Source organism: Sceloporus undulatus, chromosome 1, assembly GCF_019175285.1.
Source record: "Sceloporus undulatus isolate JIND9_A2432 ecotype Alabama chromosome 1, SceUnd_v1.1, whole genome shotgun sequence".
NCBI classification, from domain to species: Eukaryota; Metazoa; Chordata; class Lepidosauria; order Squamata; family Phrynosomatidae; genus Sceloporus; species Sceloporus undulatus.
The window spans coordinates 222,737,714-222,758,276 of record NC_056522.1 but is presented as its reverse complement, the minus strand read 5'-3'; the positions used below and the strand labels follow the sequence as shown (position 1 = coordinate 222,758,276).

At 37.2% G+C, this 20,563-nt stretch overlaps 1 protein-coding gene across 1 annotated transcript in view; it reads left to right on the top strand.

Annotated features, from left to right (window-relative positions):
* The window catches only part of KIF5C (kinesin family member 5C), a 99,914-nt gene that overhangs the window by 37,847 nt on the left and 41,504 nt on the right, over positions 1–20,563 (top strand). The window contains exons 3-10 of the mRNA XM_042445127.1: positions 3,697–3,770; positions 10,978–11,082; positions 12,943–12,991; positions 13,773–13,828; positions 15,099–15,186; positions 17,305–17,429; positions 18,969–19,073; positions 20,167–20,315. Coding sequence (XP_042301061.1) covers positions 3,697–3,770; positions 10,978–11,082; positions 12,943–12,991; positions 13,773–13,828; positions 15,099–15,186; positions 17,305–17,429; positions 18,969–19,073; positions 20,167–20,315 — 751 coding nt within the window. The remainder of the gene's footprint in view (positions 1–3,696; positions 3,771–10,977; positions 11,083–12,942; positions 12,992–13,772; positions 13,829–15,098; positions 15,187–17,304; positions 17,430–18,968; positions 19,074–20,166; positions 20,316–20,563) is intronic.

Below are 20,563 nucleotides of genomic sequence, written 5' to 3'. Positions count from 1 at the left end.
TAGTTTTCCTATCCCTTCCTTAGAGTGAAAATTTCATAACTGAGCCTAAAGATGAATGCCATAATGCTCATAATGGACTCATAATGCTTGACCTCATCCAGAGGAAGAATCAGTGATCAGCAGCCATTTGTCTAGGCATTCTGGAAAAGTCTGACATGTGGTCAACTTCTTTTTAAGTGCCCAAACCAGCCTTTTCTCTACTTTCCATATTTGCTTCTGAGTGGTGGGTTCATTCTTGAACCATGAGACTCTGGGGAGCTGATGTGAGCGAGTGTTGACTGTATCATAAATAGTTTGCTACAAACTGTTTTGAGTTTTGTTTTTGGGAAGTAAGCTGGGATATAAACCAAACATAAATAAGGGTTCAGCTCATGCAAAAGAGCCAGGTATTATTTAAAATTTTGTGAACGGCCTTGCGTCCTTTTTTTGGGAGAAAGAAGGCATAAAAATAAATAAATAAATATTTTAAAAAATCATATTCTCATATACTGAGACCATAGCCTTGGAAACCTTACTTTTTTGAACTGTATCTCCCATAACCCTGCAATCAGCATGGCCATTGTGTTTTGAATATCCATTGGGCAGATTACATTCTAACTGGTTTTGTAGCTTACATTGTGATTTCTTGATATAGGCTACATAACGTCCCTCTTAGTCTGCTTTTTCTTTAACACTTATTAGCTGCTATTTTTCAGTGACTGATGGATGCCCCTGTGATGCCATTCTTAATTTGGGCCATTGGTGTTCTCTACATCAATATTTTGGTGCCACGTTCTTGCTGTAGTTTTTCGCCTACATTTCTGTTCGGTGAGCATTTTGAGTGCTTTAGTTTCCCTTGATGTGGCACAACATTTGCATAATGAGAGTAGAGATATTTCAAAACTAACAGTATAATCCTAAGCATGTTTACTTTTAATTGAGAAAGGCTTACTCCCTAGTAATTGTGTTTGTAAATGGACTAGAGAAGAAATGAGGATGAGGAAAGAACAGTAACCTACAACTGAAAAAGTAGCTGCCGTTCTCACTGTTAGAGTAGAATACCCAACACCTGTTGAGTCTTCTTATTTTTCCTCTACTAATCTTTTCTTTGATGTTCCTGAAGCTTTTATTAGTTTCGCTAAGCCCTTTCTTCTTGGCTGCATTCATTCTCTTAGGGTTAGGGTGACTGAGTTTGGAGGAATAAAAGGATAGCAGCTGCTATTGTCAGGAGAGCAATTCTTTAATGCCTGCTATATAAAATCTGAATATGTAACTAGAAGTTTTTTGGGGGAAACAATGTGAACTATTTTAGGGGAGTAACTGTTTTAATGTGCTCCTGGTTCGCTAAGAGAGTGAAGGAAAACATAATTTTGATAACATGAAGAAAACTCATACAAATGTTGAAGACAATGTTTTAAGTTTTTACTTTTTACTGTCTTTGGGTGTGTCCCCCAAGTTCTTTATATTTTGGGGATCTCATCTCATTGGATGTGAGGACATTTTAGGTTCAGGAAGAGTCAAGGCCAGTGGAAAAATAGGAAGTAGGATACAAGGGGACTGGGCAATAGTTCTAATTAATGGAAGCCAAGTAAAGAAATTGGCCCAACTGGAAGAACTGTTTGAATGCCTGGAAGTAAGTGCCAGTCAAACCTAGGAAAGTACATTTTGATATGCTATGCAAATGTTTTTAATTTAAACCAGTGATGAGTACAGAATATCGAGGTGAGCTTGTTTCCAGAGCCACATTGTCACTGTTCTTGTCAGTGTAAAGATGCATAAATTTGGAAGGAACAGGAGCATGTTAAAAGAACCACCAGGTTGGTTTGCGTCTGGTTCATTGGAAGGTCCCTCTCTATATTGCTTTTTGTGTTCCCATATTTATAAGGGTGGCATTAAATGGAAAGGGGGACAACCATGTAGCATAAGAATCTGGCTCTTTCTGTGTGTATGCATCTATGTCTAGGGGGGTTATGTGGGAGCAACAGATAGCCCATGTTTATGTAAAATTGCCTGTCTATGTTGTGTTTTAGGAGACTCCAGTCAGCACCATTCCTCTGGACAGCTCCATGGATACAAGGGAATTCCCCTTTAAGCAATCCAAACCAGTGTGGTTAACACTTTGACAGGTTTTCTGTTTTCCTCCCTTTGTGAAATACATCCAGCTGTCACCTTTGTCCAAAACTTGGAATGATTAACAATATCTTTTGTTTTAGAGAAGGTTAATGACATTACTGGTTAAGTGTATTCGCAAGCTATACGTTAAAAATGTACACAGCAACTTGGTGTTCTTAAAATTTGGTTTGTGAACTCCCTTAAGTTTATATAATGTGCATGTTACCCAAAGTCACTGAAGCTAAGTTAAAATGGATTTCTCAGGTGTTAAAGTCTTTAGCAGTATAATATTTTTGTAAACTTTCTGTGGCTTTTTCTGGACAGTGCAACTTGTGAATTAACACTTAGTTGTCAGCTCTGTTGGTTACATAGAAATAATCAAGCTGAAAGGGAAAGTATCAAACACTTACAATCCATCGGATAACAACAGCACTGTGTTGAGACAAGAAATAAATCCCCAATCATGGTCTTGCCCATTTGAAAGGCTTTCAGGATATTGTGGTATGAGCTAATGTATTTTTCTTCAACATGAGATAGGAACTTGGTCAAGTTAAAACCAACAGCCCTGCTTGGGAATTGGCAAAACATACAGGCCTGATTCCTTTCATAACCAGTCTGTAATAATGATCAGAGGTTTATATGGTTGTGTAGACAACATTCTTGATCAGTTTTATGTACTCAAGGGAATGCTGCTTTTTAAATATAGAAAATGAGAGTATGATATTCTGTTCCTTAAGAACCTGCTCTGTTATATCCAACAGGAAGATGGCTTGGCTTTTTTAAAAAGAACACCTTTTAAGGATAAAATGGTTGAAGTTTTTCTATTCTTTTGCGTTGTTTTTAAAAAAGCACATTTAAAAAGTCTTTTTCAATCCTTTTCCTGTGCTAGATTGAAACAATTCGCTTCACTTCTTGCATTCTTTGTTGTATTAAAAAGAAAATAAATCCCTCAAACCATTACATCCTTAAAAAAGAAAAGCTTGCAACCACTCTTCATATAGGTGAAAATTTCTCACACCTTTCACAGTTTCATTGCCAACTTTTTTTCTCTCACTCATGAGCAATGGTTAAAAAAAGAGCTGTGTCCAGGAGGAATTCTCAAGCTGCTTGGCTTCAAATGAGGAGTAGTCTTCAGTCCATCTTTTTTCAAGAATACAACTGTCTTTTTCATTAAACAAGAAGACAAAAGACATATAAAACAATGTGAACTGGAGAAAAAGTAATAGATAAACATCAGATTAGGTGCCCATTAATTTCCCTTGAAAATGGGATAGTCCAAGGTGCTTATAATACTTTCCTTAACCTTCGAGACTGAGTACACTGCATACTATCCCGTATCCATTACTTCATAAAAGTAATAGGAAGGAATAAATGATGTTATTATCTAAATTAGATCTAGCTTTCTAGAAATCCAGTCTCTTTATGTTATCCTAGCAACATGACAATCTGCGCGTTTTCTACCAGACTTTCATTTCATTTCCCAATTTCCTCAATTCCCCCCTCTTTTCCTTCCTGACTAGAAAATGACTAATACATGTGTTATTTTTTTTTCTGGATGATTTTTAGTATGCTCAAAAATATCTAATTCATTTTTTCCCCTTTTAGATGTCCTTGAGGGGTACAATGGTACAATTTTTGCTTATGGTCAAACATCTTCAGGAAAAACACATACCATGGAGGTAAGAATGATTTCTAAAAGATAAACGTATCGACGACAACAACAAATTCAGATTAGTGGAATCAATGTTATTACTATACTAGAAAACAAGATAAAATTCCAGTAATTTAAATAAAAATTTAGTGTTTTGTGTTTTGAATTGTGGAGCAGGTGTGTGTATGCATGTGTTGACAAATGCAGGTGTGTATGCCTGTACTTCCCCTTCAAAATTATACTAATTCACAGGTTTTATTTTGTATACACATATTTAGGTACATACATGTGTTTGTTGTTGAGTAATGTGCTAGGCTTCTTGCTTTTAACCATACAATTAAAGATAGGGATTTAGGTGAAAATTCCTGTTTTGCTTTTCCTTGGTATCATTTGCTTTTTCCCTTTTCTGGAGAGGTGTTTATACATCTTCTGGTGCATATAAAAGAGCCTGTGAAATAGCTTCCACCAGAGTAGAATTCAGTTGCAAAGTCCAAAGTTGTAGCGGTACATCTTAAGCCATACAGAACAGGATACTGTTCCATAGGTCAAGAGCATCTTATACTGAATGAGGGAAGCTTATCCTCCAAGTGAGGTCTTTTTAGGTTATCATTTTAATCACTTTTGTTTTTTAACCCCATGTTGTTTTGGTAACATTAAATTGCAGTGTTTGCTTGCTCATATGGTTGTAGTCTAAGGATATACTGGCTAGGATTCAGTGGCAGCAAGGACACTTCACAAGGTTGGCATATGGAGAGGTAATTTTACTCTTTTCCTTCCCAGACAATGGTTGATTCTTCAAAGTGTAAATTTGGAGGTTCCCATGCTGTTTGTCAAAGCTTATCTGGCCTTTCCCAGGGAGAAAATTGATGATGGTCAAGTCTCTACCTTAGTTCTAGTACCCAAGAATTCTCAACTTTATTTATGTGTAATTACCTTTCTCTGCTGCCTGAAAGCAGGAGTTCTCTGGGCACATCACAAAATAGAGTTTGTTTACTACCTGCTCCGTAGAGGCAAACTGCATCTTTTCTGTGCTTGGCGCAGAAATGCTATAAGGAAAGAATCGTGTGCTTATTTATTTATTATGACCCCATTCTTCCAGCCAATGACATTTCTGGGATGTAGCACCACATGAAATAATCTGCTGCCATTCTTCTTGGTTCTTTATTTTGCTAATGACTAATATAAATTTGTTACCCTTCAGTTGAATTTCTCTTCATTGCCAGAATTTTTTTTCTAGTCCCTATAGGAGACTGTGCTTGTAGACATTTGGCAGTGACAGATAAGCTTCTCTGAAAGGCACCTAGCTTCTTAGTTTGATAAATAAACATGGAATTCAGGCTGAAAATACAATAACATGCTATTGCTAATGTCGTAGAAGAAGACAGCAACACAGCCTTAATAATATTTTAATAATACACATCTTTGCTTTCAATGTGCATTGAATGTGTTTTCATACATTTTAATGTACTCAGGCTGGTGTCTTGCCTTGACTTTGCTGCTCGCTGTGACCCTATCTGTCACACAGTTGGTTATTTTCCTTCCAAAGGCACATCACTTGAAATAACTGAGTTCCTATTGTGCTGTAGAAAGCTCCTAACCACTGCTCTTAATTCTTGTCAACAAGGCAGACAATAGAAGCTGACCATGTATTTTATTCATTGAAATGGTGTGGCTTAATGTTTTTGCCAAATTATTTCTGGTTAGTTTTCATAATTTCATGCCAAGTTCTCATTCTGATTGAGAATACTCTCTCATCATGATTGGTGATAAATAACATTTTAAAAATCATTACAGCAAAGGTAGTATTTTTTTTATGTTGTGAGCATTAAAGCGTAGGCTTCAGTAAATTCTTGATTTAAACTCAAGCCTGTGTATAAAAATATGAAATACCATGCCTAAAAATGAATGTTGCCATGAACTTCATGATAATATTGAAGCTTAGTTTTGTAATATTAATGATTGGTACTAAGGCCGCATCCACACTGCAGAATTAATCCAGTGTGATACCACTTTAACTGCCATGGCTCACTGCTATGGAATTCTGGGAATTCCCAGAATTCCATAGGATGAAGCCATGACAATTGAAGTTGTGTCAAATTGGATTCTTTCTGCAGTGCAGATGCAGCCTGAGTAGCATGAATTTGCAAAGAGGTCAGCATTTAAGTTGGTAGAGAAAGCATCTTACCTTAAGGTTCCATTTACGTATATTTTGTGACTTGGCATCATTTAATGTACACTTTATCTGACACTGCCAAAAGTGTGTGTGTGTGTGTGTGTGTGTGTGTGTGTATGGTTGAACATGTGTGTGTGTGTGAGCTAGGGACAGTGAAAAAGTGCAGTGGCTTTTCAAATGCAGTTAAGGAAGAAGCATGTCTTTGTAATCTTTCCCAGACTCTGGATTATGAAATTATCATTTTCTGCCAACTGGGGTTTGAGTCGAAGTCATACGCTGTAAATGTATAGTTTAAGGACTACACTGTACATTACGTAGAACAGTTATGTGTTTTGAAAAACATTGGCACACCATAGGCAATCTTGATCAAATGCTGCTTACCTTTCAGGCTAGTGTTAATATCTTCTACAGCCTATAACTGTCACCATTACAGGTTGTAGCAGGTACATTGAAGGGATGTAAAGTTATTCAAACTATGTCACAACTTTGAAAAAAAAAGCATTTGCTTAGTGTTTAATGTATGCTTATTCTAAGGTTACACATAATAGTATAAAGCAAAGTATTTTAAAGCATATGGATATAGATACTACTTTTTTTTGGTCAGAGTTTTACTATTCATAGTTTCCTGCTTCTCTCTATTCTGTTTTATAATGACATAAGCTTGTAGTTTGGACTAATTAACACTTAATATAAAACCATAGGCTTTAGGTGGCTATACTTTATGTAACATGTATGAGCTCCAGTCCATTCATATGGTACAGATGTGTAAGTGAGTGTTGTAAGTGCTTCAGGGCTACAACATATCATGGCTGGGCTGATCTGGCATTGTGTGCATTTTGGATTTTAACATAGATTTTGTTTGCTTTTGTTTAACATGTTTGCATTTTATTTTTTTTAAAAAAGAAGTATAGTGTAACATACCTTGGATCATTGGATGATGTAAAAATGCACAAGAATTACAAGTGTTTCCATTTTCTATAAGGAAATAATCCCTTTGTTTCCTCTTGAATAACTCATGCTCTCAGTAGCTTTTCCATCTCCTCTCTTTAACTTAAAGACAGAATAAATGGCAGCTCTACTTATCTAAGTCCTCACTACCTTTTTAGAGAATATGATGGAGGGTGGAGCAGGCAAGGGGGATTGCCCGCTTCTTCTGTGCAGATGGTAGGATGGCACAATAATCCGCCAGCTCAGAATGTAATTAAATCAAAATATCTATGGTGCTTGAGCTGGTGGAGGGAAAGTCTCTTCAGAAGCCAATTTAAATTCAGAATTACAGAGTCGGATTATTGTAAGAAAAGAGGGGAGTATTTGCTGCCTCTTGTTATATGATTCTTCTTCTCGAGAAGCTTTAAACACAGCTCCCTGCCTATACTAGATTTTTTTAATCCTCCTTGTAATTCTAGCTTTCTCTTGTAATACCATTAAGCATCACTTTTGGAGGGTGGGGTGGGAAGAAGGCAGTCCTAGTGAGGGGGCATGCATTCCTCAAGACAGTCCTTTTTAATGGAAAATTTGGCAAAAATTTCAAGAATGGAAAAGATTCAAAATGTTGGTGGCCAGATCCTCTACAGCAGAGGCAGGCTGTATTTCAAGGCTTCCAGGGCAGCACTTACTCTATACTGTATCTTGGAAGGCTACATAATCCTGACATACACATAGACACCCTAATAATTGTTTACTTTAAAAAAGCCTCTTGCATCCTTTATGGTCATAGAGGTAATAAGACTGTGGGGGCTCATCAACTGTAAATACTTTCCTGCTGGCTCAGTCAGCCCATGTTTGACAGTAATCTAAACGAAACAAAGACAAATTAACCTAGCCAGTATTAACACTTAAGTGTAGGTCAAATCAAATCAAACGAGACAAGATCAATCTGATAAACAATCAATTCTCCCCTACAAACCATTGCTTCCTATACATTCAGTACAGAGCTAGACATTTTCTCCTAGAAAAAGGAGAAAGGCCCTGAAGTGGCTCTGAAGTGATCAGTACAGCAATATCAGCAAATGTTGAACAACAAAATACAAGTCTTGTATCAGTTAAGGCTTGGCACAAAGAAGATATTCTGACCAGTTTGGAAGAAGAAGACTCTCCACAAAAACTAAAAACAGTCTTCATATTGTAGTGAAGAAGATTGGCATTTGATTAGGCAGAATCTCTGAATTAATGGCAAAAAAGTTACAATAAACTTGGTCCAGCTTTGTTTGCCTATACAGCAATAGATTACAGTGAAGAGTAAATAAGTGCACCAGGAAAAACTAGGGTAAAGGGGGAAAGCAGGTTTAACAACCAATTGTTGAGGGGCTGTATAGGATTTGAGAAGGTATGTCTCACTGATCAAAGAGTAACTTGTAGTTGATTATTAGGGAAATTTTAATAATTATTACCCAGCTAATAAAATAAAGATCTTTCTTTAGACAGTGGGAGATGGATTTGGAAACATATACAGTGAATTGTAAAAGCAGTCTTTCCCTGTTTTGACTTTTCCACATATTGTTATGTTAAAACTTAGAATTGGAATGGATTTAATTAGCATTGCTAATAGATTTAATTAGCTACCGCATGATACTCAACATGTGATGGTCCAATTTTTTTAAAAGTACTTAGTTAAGTTCATATCACCACATTATACATTGTGGAATAATAAATATACTGTAACAAAAAAGTTTTCTCATTGTTCTTTCATTTCTGTAGCCAAATGTTTGCTTTTAATTGGAAGATGGAAAAATTTTGCAGAGTGCTGTTGAGCATAGTCCACTAGCTTTTCATGCTTAGTTTTCCTCTGACTGGCTTAAATGTTTAAGCTGGCTGCCACTCTGCCAGTTCCGCTGTGCTGCAGCCTGTCATATCTGAAAGGAACTCTTGCTCAAAACCATCATGAAAACTGACTGCTATCTTCCTTTTTCATGAGAGAGCACAAAGACCTAGAAATTATTATGCTGCGAAACTGGGAGTAAACATTTAAACTATTTACCTATGGTTCCACATCAAACTTTTATTGCAAAATAGTTCACAATAGTACAACAAACAATGTGCATCTGTAGCAGCTGACCTTTCTAGAGTTACTGATGGACTTTCAGAGGGTAGATGTGGAAGCTGTCTGAGCCCTTCCTCATTTTATTTTATAACCAGCTCCCCCATGCATTTTTTTTGTCCTCAGTAAATAGTCAGACAATAGAAGTATAAGGAGATGCAATTCTATTATGCCCTTCCAAAGCAGCCTCTTGGTTTATTGCTCACACCTCCTTTTTGACCCTACCTTGTTGTTGTCAAGGCCAGACAGGAAGAACTGGGCCTACCATGATTTGGTCTGAGCCATCCTAAAGTTTAAAGAGAAATATGAGACCAGTATATTATACTTTTTTATCCGTAAAGGTGCTTGATCTTTCCTTAATCAGCAGGGATGCTTACAATATGCTTGAATTTTATTTGTACAGATTTGTGCCCTTTTTGTCCTCATTTAACAAAGTCTTCCATTTTCTGAATGAACTATTCCACCACTCAAGCAGGTGCTCTTCAGATGCTTTGGATTACAAGGCCCATAATCTCTCAATTTGCTGAGGCTCATAAGGGTTGTAGTCCAAAACATCTGAAGGGTCTCAAGTCGGTGGTTACATTAATTTCCTTGGCACTGCTTGTTAATTATCTAGAGGACCGCTTGGACTTGGTACTTGCCTGAACTGTGGCATAAATATAGGTATACTTTCTATTTTAGTGCTTTTGAATCAACCAGTCAAGTGTAATCTGGTTTGACACCATTTTGTTTGTTGTGACACCACAGTGACAGTTAAAGTGGCATCAAACTGGATTATTTCAGCAGTGTGGATGCAGGAAGGCAAGGAGAGGTCATTTTCTTTGTAAACTACCTTTTAAACTTTTTTTTTACTAGGAGGTGGGTACAGGCCTTGAGGAGCATAAAACATCATTGAGAGGAGTGTTTATAGGATATGAATGACACTTTCCCTACCCCTGCTGTAGAGTTTGTATTCAGATGTGCCTTTTGTTCTCTGTTCCATGTAGTTTATCCTCTTCTTTTCATTTGAAGCATCTTTCTGCAGTGTATTTTGGATAGATTTTTCTTGGACTCTGTATGTGTGTCGCAGAGAAAAAGAAAGAAGGAAAGAGAGGGAGGGAGGGATGCTGGTAGGGATCAGATATGTATGTTTGTGGTTTTGTTTTGCAATAATGGCTTCAGGTTGTGTATTGAGAAATGTCCTAATAAGTATCCCATTAAAAGTGGTTTTGATAATGCTTTACTTTTCATTTTCTTGAGTTCACAGATACAAAACCCTTTGTTGTTCTTCAGGGTCCTTGTCCACCTTTCAGATAACATTGTCAAACTCACAGCTTTATATTTTTGCTAGGACAATCACAATATAGTCTGTCCAACCACAGTCATCAGAAGAGCAAATAGAGTGTTTCTATGCTGATTTTTACAGACATACTGCAGATATGCTTTCATTATGATTTGGCTACAAAAGCAAATCAAAAGAGAGAGTAGTTCCTCATTACTATTATGATGATTAATTTTTTATTTCCAAAGGAAAAGTGAAAAATGACATACAGCTAGTTCTGGTCTTTCATCTTCAAAGGCCCTGAATAAAGCAAAAGGAAGCTGACTGTGCATGCTACCAGTAGTGCTGTCCATGCAGCATTTGCTGGCACTATGCCCAGAAAAAAACACAACCCACAGCCTTATTACAGTTCCATCTTCCATTAATTTCCATCTACATGGGAGTCCAATCTCTGTTGTATAACCTGAAAGCTGCCTTTGCTGCTGAGCAGTAAAAACCGCATAGCAGAAGCTTTGACTATTCATTTTCTAAAATGAGTTTGTTTTTCTGTGGCTTTGAGATATGTAGGAAGGTTAGAGAGATTTGGATTCTCATTTTGAGGTTGTCTATCCAGGAAATTTTGGTTCTGAATGGATAAAATATGCATATCTCAATCTTACCATTCAACAGCATTTGCCACATAACAACTCTGCAGATCCCTGATGTTGTGGAGACAGAATGCACTTTTTCAGCATGTTTTTTAACCTTTGTGTCTGTATCTTTAGGGGAAGTTACATGACCCACAGCTAATGGGGATAATTCCAAGAATTGCACATGACATCTTTGATCACATCTATTCCATGGATGAAAACCTAGAATTTCACATAAAGGTAAATGCAAAATGACATGTTATGTAATGGTCAGATTAAAAAGAAGAAGAAGAAGCACAGTATGGTGTCGAGCCACTGATTTTCTAAGTTTACTTACAGTCAGCCCTCTATATCCATGGATACCAACAAAAGCAAACTTTGATTTTGCCATTTCATATAAGGGACACTATTTTATTACGTCACTGTATATAATGGGACTTGAACATCCACAATTTTGGTATCCATGGGACCAAACCCCAGCAGTTACCAAGGGTCAGCTGTACTTGTTCCTGGCTGAGTGCATTTACTGTTTCCAGTGAACAAATTTGGATCCATCATGTTTCAGTTCAAGAAAAAAGTAGACTGCCAAGATTTCAGTGCCTTGAATAACATTGTGCACCACTTCCCCTCACTCACCCAACCTCTGCAAAGAGTTCTTTATTAAAAGATAAAAATTGGTTTTTAGACAGCTGTTTGGTTTTTAGACAGCTAAAAATTGGTTTTTAGTTGTTGTTGTGTCTGTATGTGGTTTTTGAGTGTGTGTGTGTGTGTGTGTGTGTGTGTACTTGGGGGAGTTATTATTGCCACCAGGAGCTCTGGTTGCACAATTCTTCAGCTACTCACAAACACAAGCTTGTGAGTTTGATCCCAGGCAGGGCTCCAAGTTTGACTCAGCCTTCCATCCTTTTGTAGGTTGATAAAATGAGTACCCAGCTTGTTGTGGTAAATTGGCTTACACATTGTAAACTGCTTAGGAAGTATTAATTCACTGATAAGCGGTATAGAAATGTATTTGTTATTGCTATTGGTATTGTTATATGATATTTGGAGATATGTAACTCAAGCATTAGCACTAAAGAACATAAATATTTGTAGAATTTGAAAATGATAGCAATTCAGTTTATAAAATTCTACTAAGCACTCACTCGCCTTTGTGGTGTTGTAACTAGAAATAATCCTGTTTTGACCTGATCCAATTTGCTGTGAAAAGAAAGTTGTTACATGTCAGTCTTAATGATATGATCATGACTTAAGAGCTTAGTACATCTTAACACCGGCTGTATTTAAAAGCTTTAAGAGTCTGTCAGATAATCCTGGAGTGAGCTATTGAGCAAAATATGGCTCTTATGGCAGGATTAGTTTTGTACCAGGCTGATAGCTTTTTCTTCCATTGGCATAGAACTGAGTTAATTAGATGTAGTATCCAAATAATTTAAAAATGTAACAACAGAATAAAAAAAGGAAGCATTTTGAAGAATTAAGAATGCTTCTTCTTCACTAGTATTTTCTAAGATAGCCTTCTTTGTTATTATAATTTATTTAGTCCAAATTTAACCTGGCCGAGGGCTATGCAAAAGCTCTTTTATTCATTCCTGTTGCAGGTTTTATTCTTATACAAATATATATACAGTGCACCCACGTCATACGCGGACGCACCATACGTGGCTTATGCATCATATGCTGAAAGCTGCCAGGGAGTCCGCGGGGCACATGGGGTGGCGCATCCCATTTCAGTTTTTTTACGTGGGGAGGGTCCGGAACAGATCCCCCGCATTAAAAAAGGGTGCACTGTGTGTGTGTGTGTGTGTGGTGGGTTTGTCTGACAATTTTTCACAATTGCCCTTTATTCTTAAAGCCGCTTCCTATCTTGTTCTTGAGAGTACTCTAATTCTTCAGAGGGGTATTTTCAAGGGCACAAGAGCTGCAGGGAGAGAAGATATCAGCAAAATCATTGTCCTCACCCTGCTTTGTACTCTGCTGTGTGTAAGGATGGATGCAATCTTGTAGGCATGCAATGAATTTGAGTTTATCTATGTAATGGCTAGTGTTCTAGCCTCTTCCAAACTGATATGTAACAGCACTGTGTTTGCATTTGTTTAGGTCTCCTACTTTGAGATTTACTTGGACAAAATAAGGGACTTACTGGATGGTGAGTAAGGCAGGATTTCTTTTAAAACCCCTACAGCTGAGTTCTGAGAACTCTTGAGTTCTGAGTTCTGTTAAAAAGCCTACAGATGCTAGTTCTGACAGCCATTGTAAGTTTCTTTCATGAGGATAATTCAAAAATTAAAGCAGCCTTTATAAATGAAAGACTGGTTTTCAAACATTTGAATTTGCATATCTGCCTAGAATAATATTGTATATACAGCAGTGATTTCTCAGTGAGTTACTTTAGTAATTAGTTAGTTTTTGTACCATTGATCTCAAACTGTGTTACTGTCAGAACTGTAATTTACCACTTTTCAGTTTAAACACTGCAGAAATAATTACTGGCAGTTAAAGCAGTCTCGATCTGGATTATTTCTGCAGTGTGTTTTGGACCATAGATGGTTGCCTTGTGCTGATGCTTTGTAGGGGTGTGGTACAGTTAGTAAGGAGGCAGCAATGGCGAGGACTGGGAAACATACTGAAAACATGAGTGTCACTAGAAACTAATTAGCTGGAGTACAAAAAAGTCTAAAAAGTTGGCCTGCCTTTTCTGTCTTCCTCCATACTGCCCAAATTTTGAGATTCCTTTGTGTGATGTTTTAAACAAAATCAATCAATGGTATTGGATAAATCCTTATAGTATGCTTGGTATGTGATATTTGGGTTACCTTTGGGGAAAATCAAACCACTGATTTCTTCTATAAAAGGTTCTATTAGAATTATTGTATATTCAGATTATTCTTGTGGCTCATCATATTTATATACCATCCTTATGTTTTTAGTTTCAAAGACAAACCTTGCAGTACATGAAGACAAGAACAGAGTCCCATATGTCAAGGTAAAATTAATTCTTCTTAGAAATTCCTCATTTCAAAATGCTTAATATTAAACTAAAAAAAAACACAACACTAAACAGTAATGGCAGCATTTGTAATGTTAAGCCACCAGGAGGCGAAACATAAAAACATTACAAAATTAAAATAACTGGATAGACCTAAATTAAATTACCCAACCCCCCAAAACAGAGACAGTTTCCAGTACTTCAGGGCATTCCATCCCCTTCTGAAAAACATTCAGTTACATGGGTATATTTGGATGTACTTTTGGCATGCTTTCCCTGTTAGGTTCATGAACCGTCCGTTCCTAAACAGTTGTAACAAATCACTGCCTGCATGGTTAAAGTGGATGTTCACTTTTGGATACTCATATTTTATTTTTTTTACTTATTGTTACATTGTTTTTGGGATTGTTTATTCTTAATAGTACTTCCGTAGGACATTCTGACTCTGGAGGATACAATGGAATGCATTGCAATAATTAAGAATCCACAATTATCTTTGCATTTAGACATTGCCTTTCTGAAATATTAATGGACAATAATTTTGAGCTCATTTTCTTCCTTTTAAAACGGTTTCATTTTTTAAGGCATCCCACTGAAATTTAGCAATTTCATTAATATTTAATGCATATAAAAGGAATCCTTCATCTTTAGTATTAATCTGAATGAACGCTTTAAGGAAAACATTTATATTATTTCTGATTCTTTAAGAATAATATTTCTCACATCACTTCACATCTCACCTGTACATAAATGATCATATCTGGTATTGAGTCAAGTGGACCACTTTAATTTACTCCAGTTACAGTTTGACTCTGAAACATCTACACACCATCAGCTTCTTGCTATCTTATATGGCAGGAAGAAAATGGTGGGGTAAAAAAGGAATAATTAACACAAAAAGTGGTTTAGCTCAGAAGCAGATCAGATCTCAGTCTCACCCATCCTTGTGGTATGATTGTTCAGCCACAGTTTCCTAGACCCACTACATAGATTTTGAAGGCATGAGTGACTATACTCATTTCACAACCAATGTATCAGGCAAATATGTTGGTTTTACATCCTTTTGGAACTATTCATTTGAATATACTTCTCAATTATCTAGTGTATTGCATCCAACATTATCAGGTATATAGCCTCCAACAGAAGCTTGAAAACAGAATTTTTCTTTGGTCTGTGAGGTAACTGTGGACTGTAGGTACAGCTATTGTGTTTGTTTGTTTTGTTGCTTATTATGCACTGTGACAAATAATATGTGCAACATTTTTAGGGCTGTACAGAGAGATTTGTCTCTAGTCCTGAAGAAGTTATGGATGTCATTGATGAAGGGAAAACAAACCGCCATGTAGCTGTTACAAGTAAGCATTTCTACATTTCTAGTTACAATGGCATATGTGAAAAACACTACCATACTAAAATTATTGTTATTGTTGTAATACTAACTGCTATTATGCCAAAGAGGTATATTGCTTCATCTGCCTAATTACTCTTCTCAACTTAGCTCAGTTTTTTTTAATGTTACTGCTTACAGTAAAGAGATTACTGTGTGTAACTTCAAAGGCATTTGAATTATGATCAACAAATTAAAAAGAGGTCACATTTTTGGTCTTTAAATTTATATGTTGAATGAATGAATTTCTGTCTTGGAGGCGATCAGTCATAAATCTTGCATTAGTATGTGTATCTACATTTTTTTAAATTTACATTTCATGGGATGACAGCTCTGTCATTACGCAACCAGGAACATTGGCCTTAATTAGTGCTAAATGCAGGCAAGCTCAGTCAGATATTTATAAATAGGTGACTCTTACTTCTGTGCATTATATGGCAGGCAAATTTGATCGGAAATGAAAACAAAAAGCACAAAACATGTTGATTAGGACACTCATAAATGCTGCAGTGCATTGGAGGAAGCACGGACCTCCAGGAAAGATTATTATTAAGGACAAAATCTTAGTGGAACACTAGCCTGGTTTTATTATGTAAGCTTGTATAAGAAGGTAGCTTTGCTCTGGGGCCACAACAAACTACAATTATCAGAATTCCATAGCACTGATCTGTGGCAGTTAAAGTGGTATCAAACCAGATTATTTCTGTAGTGTGAATGCACCCACAGATGTTTGGTGGAGCTTTATATTCTGATATATCTAAACAGATATGTACTCATTGATATGGCTGATGGCACCCTTGTACTGGTTTCAGCATGCCTCAAACAATGCCTAGTCAGAAGTGATTCTGGGTAGAGATGATTCAACATTTGTGATTTGTTTGTTGGACCATGTGGTTTATGTAGCATAACAGATTTAACTTTATGAAGTGACTCTGTATAGTATGTGTGTCTGTCCACTAAAGGCCGAAACAGACAGCCGTAAAGGGGTGGCTCTATGCTGGCCCTTTAAGCACCAGATCAGGATTGGGGCAACCACACGCCGTGGCCCTGATCTGGCCTTTTTCTGGCACAAAAAGGAGCAGCAGCATTTTGGCTCCAGTCGCCCTTTCTTCAGCCAGATCGGGGCCTTAGCAAAATGCTGCTCCTTTTTGCTCTGAAAAAATAGTGCCCCTTTTGCAATCTCTTCTCTGCTCTTGCGGCGTGCTTTGTGTAATTGCTGCTCAGCAGGAGTATTCCCTCACTGCCCACCATCTGGTTGGGCAGGCAGTGTGATGCTGGTTCGGGGATGGGATCGGGATGGGCAGACGCTATGCCTTATATCACTCTGAAGCTGACTCTTTGCGCTGGTCTGTTCAACCCCTAAGTTAGATTTCAAAAGTCTCTCCTCCTTGTTTTTGTTGGATCTACACTATACTTTCATATCCATTTCCATATCCCTGTCCTCATTTAAGCCACATTTGTTGTTCTGTGGAAAGCATGTGAAGAGTTGTGGCTTTCCTAGCAAATATAATTCCTACTGTGGAAAAACCCTTATTCTCTTCAAGCTTTTCTTTACAAATATCATGGTTGGTTCCATCAGCTTTGCTGAATGTGTTGTTCTCTTCTTAAGGGTAGGGGCTGTACATACAGCCCTGAAGGGGCGGCCTCCAGCTGCCCCTTGTACAGCCAGTCTGGGGCTGTGGCAACCTCACATCATGGCCTCGATCCAGCCTACCGAGGATGCAAAAAGGAGCCACAAAATGGAGCTGCAAAAAGCAGCTCGTATTTGCACCCTCAAAAGGCTGCCATAGTTTTTGGCAATGTGGTTATATGGTGCCCCTTTGGCGCTGCGTCATCTGGAGGTGCGTCATGACACTGTGCGCTGTCTTGAGCAGTGCACAGTGTCAGGGTACCCTGGGGGGTGGAGCTGGGTGTGCGTCATCAGGACGCTACACCCCACCTCTGACCCCAGATCTGTGCAGGGCCTTTGTTATTAGCAAGGCAGAATTGAACAAGATGGTGCTTTTGTTAATTTTTAGAAAATAATGTTTTTTAAACATTTTTTCAAAGCATAACATGACTAATGTGCTGATTGTTCTTGTCGTAGACATGAATGAACACAGTTCTAGAAGTCACAGTATTTTCCTAATTAACATCAAGCAAGAGAATGTTGAAACTGAAAAAAAACTTAGTGGAAAGCTTTATCTGGTAGATTTGGCTGGGAGTGAAAAGGTAATGATGGCGTTGCTGTTCTACATACAAGTATTGCTTTTTCAGTGGTGTATGATGGTAGTAATTTTTAGAATGAAGTGGAATGCATATTACAGTTGAAATGGACGTATTTAAATGCTTACTCTGAAGTTTAAAAGGTTACCTGAGATAAATCCTGTGTCATTTGTGAGAATGCTTTGTAGTGTGTGGCTGAGATTGGAAACAGATCACTCTTAACTATCTCAGTACCATACCTCCTCTGGGCTATTCTCCAAAGCAGTCTATGACTGCTAGATCTGCAAAGTTAAAGAGTGTCAGCATCAAGACCTGGATGACATTCTTTATTTCATTCACAAGGTTCAAATGAGTGTGGAAAACATTTTACTTCAGATTCATTCCAGGAAGACAGTACATTTGAGAACCAAAAGTTGAGTTTAAATGCATTTTCATCATCCAAAAGTACATTTAAAAAAATTGAAAGTATTGAATTTTTTTTCAGTATTGAAATACTGAAAAATATTTCTTTATTGAAGGCCTTTGTAATCATTGCCTCACATCCTGTACCAGGAGATGTCTCCTTGGCACACAGCTATGATATATCTCTGGGTTCAGGCTTTAAAAATTTACGTTTTTCAGTCTGGCAGCCCCTCCAAGACAACCATGTTGGTGGAGATCAGATGGATGGATGCACTGTGAGAAGGAAAAGGGGTCCTTGGAAGGTCTCTGAAGATATTATGATTTTGGTTTCGGCTATAGGGGAAAAATCTGGGTGCTTCTTTCCTGTACCCCCTTCACCAACATGGAAATGACCATCCTGTGGGGACTGCCACTCTGAAGAGGAGGTATTGGGTGTGTGTGTGTGTGTGTGTAATTTTGGTAGTGCCATGGTCATAACAGAATTCTAATCTCCACAGTGTCTCCCAAAGTGGGTTATGATGACACATTGAACTTACACTATTGTCACTCATAGCCTCCCAGTTGCTAATTGCCAGAAACCCTACTTTCTGGCATGAAGGACTGAGGCTTTGCATCATCATTGTTGTTGTTGGTTTTATTTATTTTGAAATCCATGCATCTATATTAGCAACACATTTTGGTTTGTTTGGTTTGTTTGCTTGTTAACTTTGCACCACACTTTTCACTGAAGTAACTCTCCTAAAAAAACCCTTCAACTCTTGACTTTTAATATATTAGTTGGTACTTCTGCATATGAAAAAGAACATGGGATGTACAAAGCATGGTTTCAGACTTCACAAGTCTTTTGCTGTGCAGATCTGGTTCTGTAAGCCACCTCGATAGGATGCTGTATGTGGGAACCCTATGCTATAAGCGAAAGAAATGTTTTACATATGTATTGCATTCAGTATGTGCTTATATGTTTGCTATAGAAAAAGAAAAAACAAAATGAAATATAAAGATCTTGACGCTTTTCAGACTGTTTACTTTTCTGTGTAGGGTAAAATGAAGAGAGTCTCTCTTAAATGCAGCTTTTCACTTGTAATTTTCTCTGAGGGTTTGAGCTCACAGGTTAGTTTAACCAGTAATCACTGTTTTTGGCAGGTCAGCAAAACTGGGGCAGAGGGCTCTGTGCTTGATGAAGCTAAAAATATTAACAAGTCATTGTCTGCTTTGGGCAATGTGATCTCAGCATTGGCAGAAGGAACTGTAAGTAATCCCCATTTTCTTTTAATAAGTTTTAAAATAGTAATAATTGTGGGTTGAATTCTTTTCTGAGGTTCCCAGCTCCCAACTGCACAAGTTTGCATCTTAAACTTTAATTAGAAGGAAAGTAATGCACACAAGATTATTTATTGCTTTGTGTCCTGAAGTTTGCATGCTGCCCCATGGGCTTCAGCCAGGAAGACAATATATAAATGTAATAAATAAATAATATTATCCTCTTAATGATGGTAATGTATTCAGTTTCATTATTGTAGTTAAAATAGTCAGAACCACTTGGAGGAGCTGCTCCCAATGGCTTTGGGATAGCTTGTGCCTTTTATGTTAGGGATGAATCAACTTGTGGTTTTGATCCTGACTTTGGAGATTGGGTTTATAGCACAAAGGACATGTTAAACCATGGTGTGGACTTACTGCCTCCCTGACATGAATCCCACCATCTGCCTCTGCCTAGCACAATGAGACAATACTTAACTACGTCATATTCCTCCTCCATCATTCAGTGAGGTCACATTCTACTATAAAAGTAACTGAAGCATTACATTACAAAAAGAGTGAACTTGTCTCTTGCTGTGTTAGAAATGTAATTCATAAGACATTCTAACAACATTGGTAGAAAAAAGGATTAAATACAGTTAACTACCGGTAGTTATTTGTAACTAGTTATTTTCAGCCTCTCAAAGCCCAGTGTTAAAAAAATCCCAGTGTACTGCTAGTTGCAATGCTTACAATACAGGGATCTTAATTTTCTAAGCTTTCTTTTGGTTGTGCATGACAACCTGAGATCTAATGATTAAGACAAAATAATATCCTTTTTGCATACCACAGTGTTGGTGACTATTTTACTCTCTCCTGTTTACCTTGTGACAAGAACATATGCTTAGCATTGACTGGATCCACTTTCATTTCTGATTAGCTACAGAACAATTGGTAAAGCAAAGACTAAAAGTAGTGTGTTTTGTGCAAATGTTGCATACCTGTCTTAGAAATTTGAAAATAATTCTATGTATTTGAGATTAATTGAACTTTGAATGATATTTTATGGTTTTAAAAAACATGTCTTGCCTCTTTTAATCAGAAAACACACGTCCCATATCGAGATAGCAAAATGACCCGAATCCTTCAGGATTCTTTAGGTGGGAACTGTAGAACCACCATTGTCATCTGTTGTTCCCCATCCATTTTCAATGAAGCAGAAACCAAATCTACTCTAATGTTTGGTCAAAGGTGAGTAAACATGTCTGTTGTATCATGATTACTACCTTTTAGCCAAGCTAACTTCCAAAATATTTATATGTACATTTATGTGTCTGTGTATATAAAATGATTTGGAATGGTTTTCAATAAAAATAAAATAATGTGTTTATGTGCATCTACACTTAAATTTCTTAATAACTGCTTACTTTTAATTCTTAAAGGTAAGATGACTAAAGCTGCAATCCTAAATGTTTACCTGAAAGTAAGCCCCACCAAAC